At 42.4% G+C, this 15,861-nt stretch overlaps 2 protein-coding genes and 1 long non-coding RNA gene across 15 annotated transcripts in view; 2 read left to right on the top strand and 1 right to left on the bottom strand.

Moving 5' to 3' along the window:
- htt (huntingtin) overlaps positions 1–12,593 on the top strand; it is a 34,809-nt gene extending 22,216 nt beyond the window's left edge. For 2 of the 6 annotated variants that reach the window (XM_071503899.1, XM_071503897.1), the window contains 22 exons: positions 261–396; positions 548–670; positions 923–1,130; positions 1,305–1,450; positions 1,745–1,922; positions 2,045–2,146; positions 2,301–2,485; positions 2,636–2,762; positions 2,904–3,007; positions 3,699–3,853; positions 3,946–4,085; positions 4,183–4,265; positions 4,392–4,522; positions 4,629–4,761; positions 5,361–5,516; positions 5,645–5,835; positions 6,165–6,279; positions 6,413–6,626; positions 8,461–8,680; positions 8,899–9,061; positions 9,882–10,042; positions 10,198–12,593. In XM_071503899.1, the coding sequence (XP_071360000.1) occupies positions 261–396; positions 548–670; positions 923–1,130; positions 1,305–1,450; positions 1,745–1,922; positions 2,045–2,146; positions 2,301–2,485; positions 2,636–2,762; positions 2,904–3,007; positions 3,699–3,853; positions 3,946–4,085; positions 4,183–4,265; positions 4,392–4,522; positions 4,629–4,761; positions 5,361–5,516; positions 5,645–5,835; positions 6,165–6,279; positions 6,413–6,626; positions 8,461–8,680; positions 8,899–9,061; positions 9,882–10,042; positions 10,198–10,411 (3,385 nt within the window). In that variant the 3' untranslated portion in view covers positions 10,412–12,593. Of the gene's footprint in view, positions 1–260; positions 397–547; positions 671–922; positions 1,131–1,304; positions 1,451–1,744; positions 1,923–2,044; positions 2,147–2,300; positions 2,486–2,635; positions 2,763–2,903; positions 3,008–3,698; positions 3,854–3,945; positions 4,086–4,179; positions 4,266–4,391; positions 4,523–4,628; positions 4,762–5,360; positions 5,517–5,644; positions 5,836–6,164; positions 6,280–6,412; positions 6,627–8,460; positions 8,681–8,898; positions 9,062–9,881; positions 10,043–10,197 lie in introns of all 6 variants that reach the window. The other 4 variants (XM_071503898.1, XM_071503896.1, XM_071503901.1 and 1 more) reach the window with 3 other exon arrangements.
- LOC139636151 (uncharacterized) lies at positions 9,907–15,788 on the bottom strand. The gene is made up of 3 exons (XR_011694347.1): positions 15,716–15,788; positions 10,148–10,421; positions 9,907–10,047 (listed from the first exon to the last, which is right to left on the bottom strand). It is a non-coding gene; the product is annotated as an uncharacterized lncRNA (long non-coding RNA).
- Positions 14,721–15,861, top strand: part of rgs12b (regulator of G protein signaling 12b) — a 42,527-nt gene continuing 41,386 nt past the window's right edge. The window contains exons 1-2 of one of the 8 annotated variants that reach the window (XM_071503906.1): positions 14,755–14,862; positions 15,731–15,809. The gene's annotated coding sequence lies outside the window, so the exon portion shown is untranslated. Of the gene's footprint in view, positions 14,863–14,891; positions 15,526–15,730; positions 15,810–15,861 lie in introns of those variants that run through there. The other 7 variants (XM_071503910.1, XM_071503909.1, XM_071503902.1 and 4 more) reach the window with 7 other exon arrangements.

Genomic DNA, 15,861 nt, shown 5'->3' with positions numbered 1-15,861 from the left:
CTGCAGACATTTTGAGCAATACACTATAGCTTGTAGCATTAGTCTTACCTGTGACAAGTCCTGTTTGAACTGACTTGATCAGTAGGGGTTATGTGCTGGATTTCCTGGCTGCTCAGACCAGATCAAAAGTATACCTTTTGTTTGTTGTCAGTTTTTCCTGGATAATTCACACATAAATCGTTTCTATTCAGAATCTTCAAAGCCTTTTCATCTCTGTCCAGTTGGAGGGAAAAAATAAATGTCGTCTCTCTCTGTCACAGGCATCAGAGGTTCTACTCCCTGCTGGACAGGTTCAGAGCCACTGTTGCTGACACTTGCAGCCCCACCCCTCCTGTGACATCACACCCATTGGATGGGGATCCACCCCCTGCTCCTGAATTGGTCATTGCAGATAAGGTGAGGGATTGGAGACTCAGGTCTGGACAGTCAAGCCTGGAAAATCTCACAGTCACAGAATAATCTGAAAAACATTTTGCTCAATCTCAAAAAAGGAATAACATGAAATTCTACATAAGAGATTAATAAGCATTTTTTATTTTGTTTGTAGGAGTGGTACGTGGCTCTGGTGAAGTCTCAGTGCTGTGTTCGTGGAGATGTTTCCCTCTTGGAGACGACAGAACTGCTCACCAAACTACCTCCTGCAGATCTCTTCAGTATCATGAGTTGCAAGGTGATATAGATAGAAATACAGCCTACACACATGTACATCATTGCCCAGTCAAACTTTTTTGACCCAAAAGAGCACCAATTAGAGAACAATTAGATTATTAATTCAGTTGTATTTGGTTTATCTGCACTCTGTTAGCGTTGATTTAATATGGAATGATTTTTGCTGCAGTGCTCAGATAAAACTGGAATATATTAAATTATTTCATTGTATCTAACATTAAAAAATCAAAATTTGGCTCTTGTCTTTTTCCAGGATTTCAACCTGAGTCTGCTGTGTCCGTGCCTGAGTATGGGGGTGCAGCGCTTGGCAAGGGGTCAGGGTTCACTCTTGTTGGAGACAGCCTTGCAGGTGACTCTAGAGCAACTAGCAGGGGTTACGGGGTCACTTCCTGCCCCACACCAGTCCTTCCTGCCGCCCTCTCAACCCCAGCCCTATTGGAACCAACTGGCTGATGTGTATGGTGAGAAAGGAACAGCAGTATGAGTCCGAAAAAAATGGTGGATGAAAACACATAAATCAGAGCTCTGTAGTTTTTAATTTTTATTACTGTCAGTCTGACTCATATACACGTTTTGTCACTCCTAAGGCCCATAAACTTTAGGCTTCTTGTAAGATTTTCCACTTACCGTTTTAGATGAGCCGGGTTTCTATCCCAGGGTTCTGTCACTGTGCAGAGCTCTGTCCCAGTACCTGCTGAGTGTGAGCCAACTGCCCTCTTCACTACATATTCCCTCTGACAAGGAGCACCTCATCACCACTTTCACCTGCACTGCCACTGAGGTAAAGACCATGCCCCAAACATGCTGTTTGTTAATCAGGCTGCTGAGAGCTCCGGATGAGAGAGCAACCTGATTCTTGCTTTTTGATCAACTTAATGTATTTGAGAATAGAAATCTTAAGCTGTACCAAACTGGTAATATAGTCGTGTATGATTGCTTTGCACACAGTCTTTGCATTATTTACCATGGTCTTCTTCTACGTGTGTGTGTGTGTGTGTGTGTGTGTGTGTGTGTGTGTGTGTGTGTGTGTGTGTGTGTGTGTGTGTGTGTGTGTGTGTGTGTGTGTGTGTTTCAGGTGTTGGTGTGGCGTCTGCTCCAGAATCAGTTGCCCCTTAGTGTGGACCTGCAGTGGGCTCTGTCCTGCCTGTGTCTGGCCCTGCAGCAGCCGTGCGTCTGGAACAAGCTCTCCACCGCAGAGTACACCACACACACCTGCTCCCTCATCTACTGCCTACACCTCATTATTGTTGCAGGTAACCACAGCAAATGTTTGTACATTCCCCATGATTTGTTACTCTCACATGCCATGACTGCCTTGAGACTTGAAATTTGTGTAAGTTCATTAATGATTAAAATTTTTGTCTTTACTTCCAAGTGGCTGTGAGTCCTGGTGACCAGCTGCTGCATCCAGAGAAGAGAAAGACGAAGGCAGAAAGAGATGCTGAAGGAGACCAAGTGGACTCAGCACATGCCAAACGTGAGCATTCACTTAGAAGTTCAGTAAAACTTCAGGGTTGTTAAATGTAATTCTAGTAATTTGGTGCTTTGTGCTACAATTTCACTTAATGCATTTTTGGTGTTGTGAGTACATCTCTGGTGAAAGCTTTAAGGGAAAATTCCCTCTGTTGCAGACATGTTTGAGTGGCGAGCATGTGAGATCATGGCGGAGCTGGTGGAAGGCCTGCAGAGCATCCTCGCCCTGGGTCATCATAGAAACAGTGTATTCCCCGCTTTTCTCACACCAACGTTGCGCAACATTGTCATCAGTCTATCCCGACTGCCTCTGGTCAACAGCTACACCCGAGTACCTCCACTGGTCAGTGAAAGAAATTAATTGTGTTTACAATTCAGATGCAAGATTATATTGGTATTTGTTTAAATGGTGTGTGTGTGTGTGTGTGTGTGTGTGTGTGTGTGTGTGTGTGTGTGTGTGTGTGTGTGTGTGTGTGTGTGTGTGTGTGTGTAGGTTTGGAAACTGGGCTGGTCCCCTCAGACAGGTGGAGATTTTGGCACAACGTTACCTGAGATCCCTGTGGACTTCCTGCAGGAAAAGGATGTCTTCAGAGAGTTTCTCTATCGCATCAACACACTGGGTACAGAAACAGTTTCCTAATTTTCATATTACGTTGATGCCACATTTACTTCATGAATGCCAGATTTTGTTCTTTATGTGATCTTTATGTGACTTTTTGATATTCTTGCATCTGCATGGACTATGGCTGTAATACATTTAGGCTGGAGTAGCAGGACTCAGTTTGAGGAGACCTGGGCCACTCTGCTGGGGGTGCTGGTCACTCAACCCATCACTATGGACCAGGAGGAGGAGACGCAGCAGGAGGTATACATGCAAACAGAACAATTCTCCCTCATATACCTGCTGCTGGTTGGTTAGACTCAAACAGGAACCACCTCTCCTACTTATGCACATACATAACAAGTGCAAGCATTTATTTATTTACATCATACACATGCACTGTATGTCCTGAGACCTGTGAAACACAGCCATAAGTTGTGGAAAAAGATTAATCATTTGGTCCCTGTCTCTTTATCTCCTGCACAGGGATGGAAATTGATAAGATTTGATATCGGGATATGTGAATATTACCATTAACTAAGAAATTGTAGAAAACTTAGAAATAACACTGAGCTTTAGCTCTGCTACCTGGTAATTAGTACAGTCCTCATATGCTATGGCTGCAGCTTGATTATAATTTTTTTCCCCTTTTTATACATTTTAAAATATAAAATAATATAAAACAATTTTTACACTATGGCTTGACTGAATACTCTGTTCAGATTCTGAATACTCTAATTGCCAAGTATGCCCAGCTAATTAGTATTTTGAATTCAATATTTAATCAATAGTCAGTGTCACTCCATTGCTTTGCCAGAGGCATTCAATTCCACCAGATTGAACAATTTGGAACCAGTTCTCAATCCCCATTCCTGGTCTTGCATGTCTTTCCTAGCAGTCAATTTTTTAATTTAATTTTATTTTTATTTTTTTAAACCTCTTGTCTTGTCTCTAGGAGGACTTGGAGCGTACCCAGTTGAATGTGTTAGCAGTGCAGGCCATCACCAGCCTGGTGCTGAGCGCCATGACCCTGCCTGCTGCAGGCAACCCTGCAGTCAGCTGTCTGGAACAGCAGCCCCGCAACAAGAGCCTCAAAGCCCTGGAAACACGGTAGCTATGCAACTTATTATCTGTTGACTCTGTAGCAGCCTAAAATAAACCTGTGGCAATATTTAGATTTTTTTTTTTGTGTGTGTGCCCAGGTTTGGGAGGAAACTTGCAGTGATCAGGGGTGAGGTGGAGAGAGAGATTCAGGCTCTCGTGTCAAAGCGAGACAATGTCCATACACATCACCCATACCATGCCTGGGACCCTGTGCCCTCACTGTCAGCAGCCTCTGCAGGTAACAGACAACCTACATTCACACTCATGCACTGACACCAGCACTGGTGGAATTTGTTAAAACTGAATAAATTTGTTGTTTGATTTTGTCTCAGCAGGTACGCTGATCAGCCATGAGAAGCTGCTGCTTCAGATCAACACAGAGAGGGAGATTGGCAACATGGATTACAAACTGGGACAGGTAAGAGGAGTATGAGGAAAGAAGTTGTAGATAAAAGGAAGCTTGAACAATGTGTTGGATTAAGTTGCTTCTTAATATCTATAGCTAACGTTAAATGTGTATTATACTTGGTATGTCTCTCTCCAGGTCTCCATCCACTCAGTGTGGTTGGGTAACAACATCACTCCTTTGAGGGAGGAAGAATGGGGTGAGGATGAAGAAGATGAGGCAGACACTCCAGCACCCACTTCCCCACCGATATCTCCTATAAATTCAAGGTCAGATAAATAACAGACACATTCATGTACATATTCTAGTCTCAATGCACATGCTCTGAAATAAGCATGCACACCATGACCCACCTTTTGTCCTCTGTGCTTTCAGGAAGCACCGTGCAGGTGTGGACATTCACTCATGTTCTCAGTTTCTTCTGGAGCTCTACAGCCAGTGGCTCATCCCTGGCTCCCCAAGTAACAGGAGGACTCCAACCATCCTCATAAGTGAAGTGGTGCGATCGGTGAGTTACTGCGCACACGCTCAGTATGTCTGTTCATCCAAGTCCATACACACTTGTCCACACACTTGTATACCTGCTGGCTCAGCAGATTGTGTGAAAATAATAAATTAAAAATAATGTGTAAATACTGAGGGGATTCAATAGAAACGAGATCAAGATCTAATGGGAACCTTATCCCGTACTTATGTCATGGATGACCTTACTTTGGCATATGATCTACTCTTCAGAAAAAGTAGAGATCCAACATTAAAAAGTGCAATATTTACATGTTAACTGTTAAAAATCTAGCCTGCTAACTGCAGCTGGAGACGACAGTCCTTGTTCTGCTCAAAAGCCTCGTTGTGGTTTATGTCGCAGCACATGTAGCAGCTCTCCACCTGAGCAGAACAAGAACTACCGTCACCAGCTTCTGTCTAAGATGGTGCAGTTGCAGACTATCTACAGGATGAGAGACCTGCCTGCAGGCTAGCTGATCAGCAGTGATTGAACTTTCTAATTAAAATACTTAAAGCACCTCATATGAACTAAGAATATTTATGTGAACCCAACTTCTTCTCAGCCTCTCCCCACCCTCTGCTCCCTCTTGTCATTCTCTGTAGCTGCTGGCAGTGTCGGACTTGTTCACGGAGAGGAACCAGTTTGACATGATGTTCTCCACCCTGATGGAACTGCAGAAGCTCCACCCGCCAGAGGATGAGATCCTCAATCAGTACCTGGTGCCTGCCATCTGCAAGGCTGCTGCTGTGTTGGGCATGGTGAGCAAGGCAGTGTGTGGGTTTTAGACATGACACGATGGTAGGATGTGTGTTGATTAATACAAAGTGTAACATGAACCTGTAGTCTGATATTTTGAAATATAAGTCACCTGATTGCTTATTTCCAGGACAAAGCAATAGCTGAGCCTGTGTGTCGCCTGTTGGAGACAACCCTGCGCAGCACCCACTTGCCAAGCCGCATGGGGGCACTGCATGGAGTGCTGTATGTGTTGGAGTGTGACTTGCTGGATGACACAGCCAAACAGCTCATCCCCACCGTCTCTGAATACCTCCTGTCCAACCTCAAGGCCATCGCTCAGTGAGTACCGCTCTCATTCTCCCATCTCATAAACAAATGCAGTCACTAGCTTCATTTCATCATCTAATGAGCTGGATTGATGATGAAAGAGCCTCAGGGAGCCAATATGTTAAATGTCAGTATGTGACCCCTCCCTGCAATCTAAGTGGATCTTTGAATCACTTTTTTTTTAAAATCTAGCTTAATGAGGTGGAGGAAAGGACAGTGCAGTGTAACTCTTGCCCACTAGGTGGTGCCCTTCACATTTTAAGTAAATACTTACTGGTCTTGGCTGTTTAATCTAAATTTTGTCCAGCTCACTCTGTATGTCACCTGTCTCTATTCTGCAGCTGTGTGAACTTGCATAACCAGCAACATGTGTTGGTGATGTGCGCAGTGGCCTTCTACATGATGGAGAACTACCCTCTCGATGTAGGAGCTGAGTTTATGGCTGGAGTTATACAGGTAAAGTGAAGAGGCAAAAACAATCTGTGTATCACACATTACCCTATAGAATGAAAGTAGAAATGTATTATGAAAATAAATGTCTGCCTTCCTCCGTCCTGCTCTTGCCTTCCCCTCTGTCCCTGTCTTCTAGTTGTGCGGTGTGATGGTGTCTGCCAGCGAGGACTCCACTCCCTCTGTCATCTATCACTGCGTGCTGCGTGGTTTGGAGCGCCTCCTGCTGTCGGAGCAGTTGTCACGTGTGGATGGAGAAGCGCTGGTCAAACTCAGCGTGGACCGGGTCAACATGCCGTCACCGCACAGAGCCATGGCTGCGCTCGGCCTCATGCTCACCTGCATGTACACTGGTAAGCAAGGTGCTAACATGACGTAGCCTTCATGCTGGCTAAATTACAAGAATGAACTGTAGTAGGACTGGTGCTTTTATTACTGCTGTTGTGACGCTCTTAGTCTGCTGTATACTCACCCTGACAACGAGCTAGCTGGCTAATTAACCTGCATGGACAGTAGTAGTAGTAGTAGTAGTAGTAGTAGTAGTAGTAGTAGTAGTAGTAGTAGTAGTAGTAGTAGTAGTAGTAGTAGACTGGTTTAGCATGCCTTCTCCTCACTGAGGCTGATGCAGCACTGACATTAGTTAAACTTGCAGCCGTTCAAGTTGAGCTATTGCTGTGCCACACTAAAGCTTTGTCTCTCCCTGTGCTCTCATACTTGACCCCTTCCTTCCTAACGGCATGTAAAATGTAGTGGTCTCCCAAGGTCCTGAAAGATATGTTTAACTTGCACGACCAAGATTAGAAAGAAATCTCATCTTTCAGACTCTGGGAGCTTGTAAAACCTTGGCAACGGCTCAAAATGAATGTGTAAAGTAGTAATGCATTTAATCTGCTACCAAACCCACTGTAATACTAACTCACTGGCTTACACCCTCATGTACATGCCCCTCTTGCATGCATCTGACAGTACATTCAGGAGCTCAAACCTCAACTGTTTTGACAATCAATTGTTTAATTAAAGAAGTAAAAATAGCAAAAGTTACATTTCACTCCTCAAATGTGGTGATTTTCAGTTTTGTTTTTTTTTTGTTTTTTTTAAGTCCTCTATGAAGGTAAACTGAGACAAACCAAGATATTTTAAGATGCAGTCTTAAGCTCTGGGAATTTGTGATGGATGTTTTTTGGCATCTGCAGTAGTTTTACAGACCAATGTTCAGTTGGTTCATTCAAAGAGTAATTGATCAGCAGATTAAACAATAACTGTCAAATCTAATTGTATTATGCGTGTTAACAAATCATAACTGTCTTTAGTTTGTCTCTAGAGCATGAAGTGGGACTATAACAAAGTTCCTCATGAACATGAAATTAATGTGTCCTTCCTAGATTAATCATTTTACTTTTTAATTAGCTTTTGAATGTGACTACATTTCAGTAGTACATGTGGTGAGGGGGGATACAGGCTTTTAGTAGGAAATGTATGCTTGCTTGTACCATTTTGTCACATTTGCATATCTGCTCTCTTTACACCCACTGCCAGCGATACTGATAACACCTACATGTATTCAGTCTGTACCACATCATGGCAAATACTAGTGATTAACATTCATTATCTCTCTTTATAGCATAACAGACCTTTTCAGAGCTTCAACCATTTCCTTTGACCTATAATGGCATTAAACCTGCTTGCTTCCTGCATGTATTGTAGATATATACCCTACCTCTAACCCCTACGTCGGCCCCTACTAATCTTAGCATGTTGTTCTCTTTATGCTGACGGGCTAAATAACACTAGTTTGTTGCCAAGAGCTAGCCAGCAAATTCTTTGAGTAAACTGGGGACTCTTGCAAATGCAGATCGACTTATAAGTTTCTGCCTACCGCCTCCCTATTTATGTGCTGTACAGCAATGCAAGCTGAAGCACATTAAGGTCACCGGAGTGGCTAATCTAGTATGTAATGTAGTCAGGAAACATGGCATTGAAAAAGGGCTCTAATACTTTAAACACCAGTCATTTATAGAAAACCTACTTAATGTGATTTGACTGTGGCTCCCTGAAAATCACCAATTTTCAGTTTGAGGTCAACTAAATTCTGATCTGAATGATGTGATATCAGTGTCCCTACTTCACCTCTAACCTCTCCCCCCCATTGGTTCAACCGGTTCCAACCCCCCCCTCTCGTCCTCTCAGCGGTGCTTGCGTCGGGTTCAGACGCGACAGGGGTTAGAGGTCAGGTTGACTCTGGCTCTGCCGTAGCGGAGGCAGTGGGCGTCACGGCGGGTCATGTTGGTTTCTCCTCAGGCAAGGAGAAAGCCAGCCCTGCCAGTCGCCCCACCCACTCTGACCCACAGGCCCCTGACAGCGAGTCGATCATTGTTGCCATGGAGAGGGTCTCTGTGCTCTTTGACAGGTACACACTCATTGTACATAAATTGCAGGAAATTTTACCTGAAAAATACCAAACCATACATGTGATACTCTTGTTTTGCAGCTTTCTTCTTTCACCTTTCATTTTTTGACCTATGTGTTTGTAGAGTCCAAAAGAAGCTGCAGTTTTAATTATAAAATGCAATTTCACATATTTTGTTTCCCATCATCACTTGCTCCTCTGGGGTTTCCTGTGGGCAGGATCAGGAAGGGTTTACCCAGCGAGGCTCGGGTGGTGTCCAGGATTCTGCCCCAGTTTCTGGACGACTTCTTCCCGCCACAGGACGTCATGAACAAGGTCATTGGAGAGTTCCTGTCCAATCAGCAACCATACCCACAATTCATGGCCACTGTTGTCTACAAGGTCAGTAGCTGGACATGAGAACTTGTTTAAATATTTTGTACATTAGGCTCCCAAGTGAAAATTGGATCTGATTATTCTTGATTTATTTTTGTCAAATTCTTTGACCACAGAAAAGCTGCATTTTTCAAAACTTTGATTTTCCCCTATTACTGGTCATCTGCTTCTTGCAAGAAGCATTACAGAGAATTTCAATGAAGTCCAGTGTCAGTAAAGTTGTTACATTTGTTTTGACTACACAAGCCTACCCTTTTGTTGTCTAATCAGACAATAGGTTGTCAAGACAACATCAAGCTATAGCAAAGAAACTGGGTTCCATTTGTTGTCCAGGGATTTAACACAACCATAGTAAAATTTGTAGTGGGACACATGAAGCAGTATGATTCAAGGAGGCTTTCACTGTTACACATTATCTGTAGACAAATACATGTTAGTAATTGTAGAGTTTGGCTTTGTATAACTCATGCAGATCTTGCTGGCTGAGTCCTGTTTAGATCTAATTTTTGGGAAACGTGTACTGAAAATCTGTTTCTGCATGGTCCATTTCTTGTCTCAAATTGATTTAGAAATGGGTGGTAATTTAGCAGAAATTCAATACTTTCCACAACATCAGCCAATATGGAAAAATAAAATCAAAGGCCAACAGCAGCCCAGTGAGCACTTGCAAGTCTTGTGCTGTACATTGTACCTGAAGTGATTTCCACTCTCACCTTTATTGTTGCCAGACTACGAAATAGATTTGTAGGTAATATTCTCAATCTGTTTGTCTTTGTCTAAGCACTCGCCTTTCCCAACCCTCCCTCTACTCCGCACCCATCCCCAGGTTTTCCAGACACTCCATGCCACAGGCCAGTCGTCAATGGTGCGAGACTGGGTGCTGCTGTCCTTGTCCAACTTCACTCAGAGGACACCAGTGGCCATGGCAATGTGGAGCCTCTCCTGCTTCTTTGTCTCTGCTTCCACCTCCCAGTGGATCTCAGCCTTGTATCCTTGTATAACATACAGTAGATCTCATCAGCGGGATAATGCTTGGGTTGTTGTATTTACTAGCATAGAGGTGTAAATGTAATACAAAATGTCACTGCTCACCACGAGGTATGGTCTGTTGTCCTTAACCCCCCCCCCCTTCTCTTTACCAGACTGCCACATGTGATCAGCCGAATGGGCTCCAGCGAAGTGGTGGATGTCAACCTGTTCTGCCTGGTGGCCATGGATTTTTACCGGCACCAGATTGACGAGGAGCTGGACCGCAGGGCTTTCCAGTCTGTCTTTGAGACTGTGGCCTCACCAGGCAGCCCTTATTACCAGCTGCTAGGCTGTCTGCAGTCGATCCACCAGGATACTTCACTCTGAGGGCAACAGACTGAGATGGACATAGAGGCACAGAGAGGGGGGCCGGGGGAATGAAGCATGGGTGGATTAGGGTGAGAAATGTGGTAGGGCGTGAAATTAGATCGCCATGTATACCTCCTCCTTGAGTTGAGGTGGTGGGGAAGAACTTTTCCCACCTTTGTACTCCTTTTCACTGATCTGAATTAAGAACTACTGCAGTAACCGTAAATAATTCAGTTCTGAGCATTAAAGGAACCGAGGAGAGTTTTAGGGTGTACGTTAAATGTAAAAGGGCAGTCTCAGAATGGGAAACACCTATATGACGGACACTGGCTGAAAAAAAAAAAAAACGTTAAACTGTGGCTCTGCCTACAACCACAGCCCCTGCCCCACCCCCCAATCCCCACAGACCATTCCTCAAGACAAATGACAGCACCTTGAACACTTCCTCCCACCCAGCACCTTGATTTAATGACAAAAAATATAAAGATAAGATTAATCAACACAAAATTGGATTTGTTTATTTTCATGTGAGGACTTGCTTGAGTATTGTGATGTCAGTAAAGTAAAATAGATTTAAAAAAATATAGAAAATATTTACGATATTTAAAAGTTGCATCTATTTTCAGTGCATTTTTGTTAAAGAGTGTTAAAGGTCTGGTTAGGACACTGACAATGGGCTGACACAAAGGGTCAGCAATTCCTGCTTAATGTTGTCAATAATATTTATGTTACTTGTGGTCATTCTGACACAGTAGTTAAATGTTATGTGTAAGAATGATCACTAATAGCATAGTAATTTCTTTTCATGGTGAGAAGCAGGAGATGGGTGTTGCACTGCAGAAAGGGCAACTTGTTTGCACCCATTTCAACAAGTTACAAGTCCTGCATCTGTCCAGTGGTGTATTCTGGATGTTATAGGCAGAGGACACAGAACCAGACAGGTACATACTGAGCAGTACATAAAAAAACATCTCACTTTCTGCTGGGTCTGTCTATGTAGTTTTAACTGTTTTGAGGGCCCATAAATCTACACCTAAAAGACAAAAATACCAAAATTGTAGTGATATAATTTTTTTAACCAGTAGCAGGGGAAAGCATTTCCTCTTATGATTTTATGATATTGATTATATCTGTCTAGTCCTTTTCTTGTTTTGAATACATTCAAATCCTGTATGCTCTGTAGTGCACCTGATTGATTTCACTTATTAATTTCTGGTATATTTTTATTTTTCTTTCAATTCTCAGGATGTAAGATGTGACTATTGTAATAAGACTGGAAGTAATTTACAGTCCACTTTAAATGGAGTTACCTTTGTATCTTGTAAAAAATAATTGTAAAGTAGTATGGAAGCCATGGTGCATGAGCTGTGTAAAGATGAGAAATCTTAAATAGATACATAATGTGATGCCATTTTCTTTTCTGTCTGTCTTAACACACATGTACATGATCAGAAAATGGGAAAAATTGGTGAATCAGCAGACCACAGAATGCCGAAAGCTACAAGCTTTGTGTTTCATTGAAGACCTGACCTTGAGTTGCCTGGGAGTGTGCTGGGCGTTGTTTCTCTGTACATACACTTGCCTTAGAAAGACTGAATATATGTATGTCCTGTACACTGAAAGCTTGAAAGCATGCTTAGCATTACTGCTATTTTCTTGCATAATCCTTAATACTGTATTTCCGTGGGTTACGGTTGCCATGACTGTTGTGTGGAAGAAATGCAACACAATCCAAAGGGAGCCGTGTAACCTTAGCGACCAACAGCAGCTTTGACAAATCAAACAGAAGAGGAAGTGTAGCGAAGTGATGCCACGTGACGACGGGGGTTTTTCTGTTTTTGTTCAGCTTTAAATATTTTGTCTCAGTTTAAGATTGGTAAATATTTCATCATTCATTGTCTTTGTGCAGAATATTAAATACACCTAGCACTTAAAAACTTGAAGTTGTCCTCATGTTGATGTTAGACGCTTTCTTGATATGCAATGAGTCCTGCAGTGCGTAAAGGTAGAAACATCACAGCGATTTGTATGCTAAAATATGTTACCACTTTTCAACCTTTAAAGGCAATGTGACTGGTTTCCTTTGATCATGTTAAAATAATGTATTCACACAATAAATGACTTGTCCTTTGCAGCTGTTATTGAAATTCCAATGTGAGGCCTCTCTCAAGCAGATTAAATGAGTCTTGTTTTTTCAGAAGTCCAACAGTCTCTTTAAAGTCATTTGATTTTGTGTGGTGAGAAAAGGAGGATGACAGATAACTTATTTTTCTCTACACAACTTATGTGTAAGGAAATTATTTAAAAGTGCATGAAAAATTCTCTTCAGCTTGTCCTTTAGTATTTTCCACAGGCATAAGAGGAGCAAATGACTGAGAGGTGATCCCTGCAGGGGGTAATGCGATTACCCAGGAATCTTTTGAGGTTTTGGGAGATGGGCGTGTAGGTCATGGACAAAGGTCGTGTTTGACTGATTTAACATGCTTCCCTTTAAGGCTTTATTTTTCTTCCACTTAAAGAATGAAAGGACTCACAGGTTAATATAGTCACTGTCTTTGGTCTGATGAATTGTGGTCTGTGCCATAATCTCAACTGCCCTTTCAATCAGCATTGGCTTTAAAAGAATACCTCTATTTCCCTTTTATAAAATACAGTTTGGTGATGACTTGCCCCAATTGTGATTTATCCAGTAATTCTCAAAAGGGGATAATGGAAGAACAAAGTGTTGACTCACTTTGTTTTTTCAGTCCTCAGATCCTCCACAGCTTTTTTTTTTTTTTTTAACAATTGCCTATAAAAAGAGAGCGTGTATTTCAGTCAATTTTAGTATTTTAAAAAGATAAATCACTGAGTATGTTCTGTTGTCAAAATGAATAAATTATTTAAAGATGTTAAACTTGTGTTATGTTTTGTGATTTAATCACATGATTTCCTTCCTTCCTCTACGAGTATGATGGCAAACCAGTAGAGGGTGTTTTATGTGTTTCCAGATAATGATATTACAAACGCAGCTGCCCAGCACACAGAGGATTCACTATGTGTCTCTAACACAATCAGCCGGTGAGGTTACAACCATTAAAATGTTCTGCCACGCTCGGCCTCGTCTTCCTCTCTGCCAGAAAGAACAAGCTGACCAGCCAGCTCATATTAAGCAGACAGGCAACAAATGAAGCTGAGCTGGGCAGAAACCACTGAGAGAGAACCCACACTTTATCAACATATGCTTGTTTAAAGGTCTGTTGTATATGTGAAGCCAGGTATGAGACCTTTAACTGCAACTCGAACTAATCTTTTACATGATCAAATTATCACATTTTGTGCAATTTCCTTTTCTCAGCCAGGCTGCTATTCTCTTTTATGGACCACACAGTATGAAAACAGCTCCTCGTTTTACAGCTCCCATTAAGATGGACAGTTCATGATTAAAAGGTATTAACAGGATTACTAAGCAGCTGCCATATGGTTCATTAGGTACTGAACTTAAATCATGATAGCACAGGTATTAAGCAACTGTACAAAAACACTTCTTCTGGTTTAACTTGTTGGGGTTTATCATGTCGTCTGTATGACTTACACAACAGCACTTTACATATCATCACAGGACAAACTGACACAATCATACACATAATCACATAAAGCTGGAGAGGCAACCACTGAGCCAAAGAATCAAGAGATATCCCTTTTATATTCTTGCAAGAATCTGGATCATATCTGGGCAACTACATCTCCAGATTCTGGGGTGTTTTGTGCAGTGTACCTATATTATGTCCCAACAATGTTGTTGTCCAATGTTGTTCAATATTTTATAGCCATTATCACAATTACTCTATATTGCAAAATTCAAATCACCTTTTAAAACAAAAAGACAACAAAAAAACACAATAAATCAACAGGTGCCGCTGTAACTGGTCTTTCTAGTTTGAATGTGAAATATAGAAGTTTAAGCTACACCAACAACACTCTGCACATCAAAGATAGGTGCGTACACACTGAAAAAAAATTAGACATGCAGATGTCTCGCTTCAGTACTGTGGGTTAGTTTAGCTGACTGGCATGAAAGGCAGCTGTATGACTTTGAGGTGCCTGGTGGGGCTGCTCCCTGCTGCCTTGCGTCAGGGTCAGCACTGTTAGCTATGGTTTACTTCAGGGATCTTGACACCACTGGGATAACGGATAATTTGACCTATACGAAGTTAGTTAAAACTCTTTCCAATATATCTTTTTGTATTTTTTCAACAGTTTGAAGTCTCCCCCTCTGTACACCCCCTCCGCTGCCCACTCTAAACACACTTCCCTCCCTCCCTCCCTCCCTCCCTCTCCTCCTCCTCCTCCTCCTCCTCTTAAGGCTACTCCGCCAGATGGTGCAGCCTTTTTCTTTTGTTTACCCATCGTCCCTGAGTTTACCTAACTGACCCTAGCTACAAAACTATGGAAACTGCCCGAGCAGCATCACCGTCGGACACCGATAAGTAAGTCATTTTAAAAATTCTCCTGAATGAACCCGCCAGACCAAACCTCTTTCTCGGCACATAAAAAAAAAAACCTGCATCCACCTTTTACTTAGCTGCCCCTGCTTTACAACTCAGACCTATTTTAGCCAGATGTTGTCGTTTTTTGCTTTTTCCCGCTGCACGCTGGTTAAAGACAAATCGATACATGTACTCTGCTCCCAGCGAAACTTCTTTTCACTGTCTCAGCAACGTTAGACGGTCAAACTTACACGACAAAGTTTTGACACCTGTGGAACAGGCTACTGTTGGTTACTTTTATTTGTGATTTCTCAATCTAACTTTTGTCAATTTGTCCGCACAACGGTTCGCTGCTGAGTGACAGCTCTGACAACCAATGACAGGATATGAAAGTCTGTATATACAGTCGTTGCCATAGTTACAGACCGACATTCCAAAGATGTGGAAAACGGGGGGCGGGACTATGATTTGAGCAAGGGTGGATGCACTTTTGAACAGCAAATCACGGCAAGAAAAAGTTTTCCTAACTCTCAGGAATTGACAGTAAAAAACATGCATTTTCCAGTGTAGGGTGACAAACATACAGCCGGTAATTCCCTCCACCAGCGAACTTTATTCAACCGGTGCTAACTTTGCCAGCATGCAGAGCTAACTGAGCTAACGGTAACGCGTCAGCTAATCTCAGCTAACGTTAACATTCTCTGTACATTATCTTAGTGAATGTCAGAGGCTCTTAATGAACAAATGGTTGTTCAACACAAACGTAAACAACAAGCGACATGCATGTTTAAACTTTAAAAGTTAAATTACCCCCAAGTTACGGCTATGGTAGGCTAGGTCTGTCTAATTTTACCTGTATTCCTTCCAGGTGTGAAAACGCCTTTGGTTAGAAAGCATATTTCTCATTGGACAGAGCTGCAGTGACTCCGCCCTGCTCAGCTGCTCAGGTGCGGCTGTTTTCATGTGTGGAGTCCCTTCCAATCAATATGATTTATTAAC

Source organism: Trachinotus anak, unplaced genomic scaffold (genome assembly GCF_046630095.1).
Source record: "Trachinotus anak isolate AG129_WGS33_773 ecotype Australia unplaced genomic scaffold, CSIRO_AGI_Tana_v1 ptg000019l, whole genome shotgun sequence".
Lineage (NCBI taxonomy): Eukaryota > Metazoa > Chordata > Actinopteri > Carangiformes > Carangidae > Trachinotus > Trachinotus anak.
Note: the sequence above shows the minus strand (reverse complement) of the source record. Positions and strands in the feature narration are given on the sequence as shown.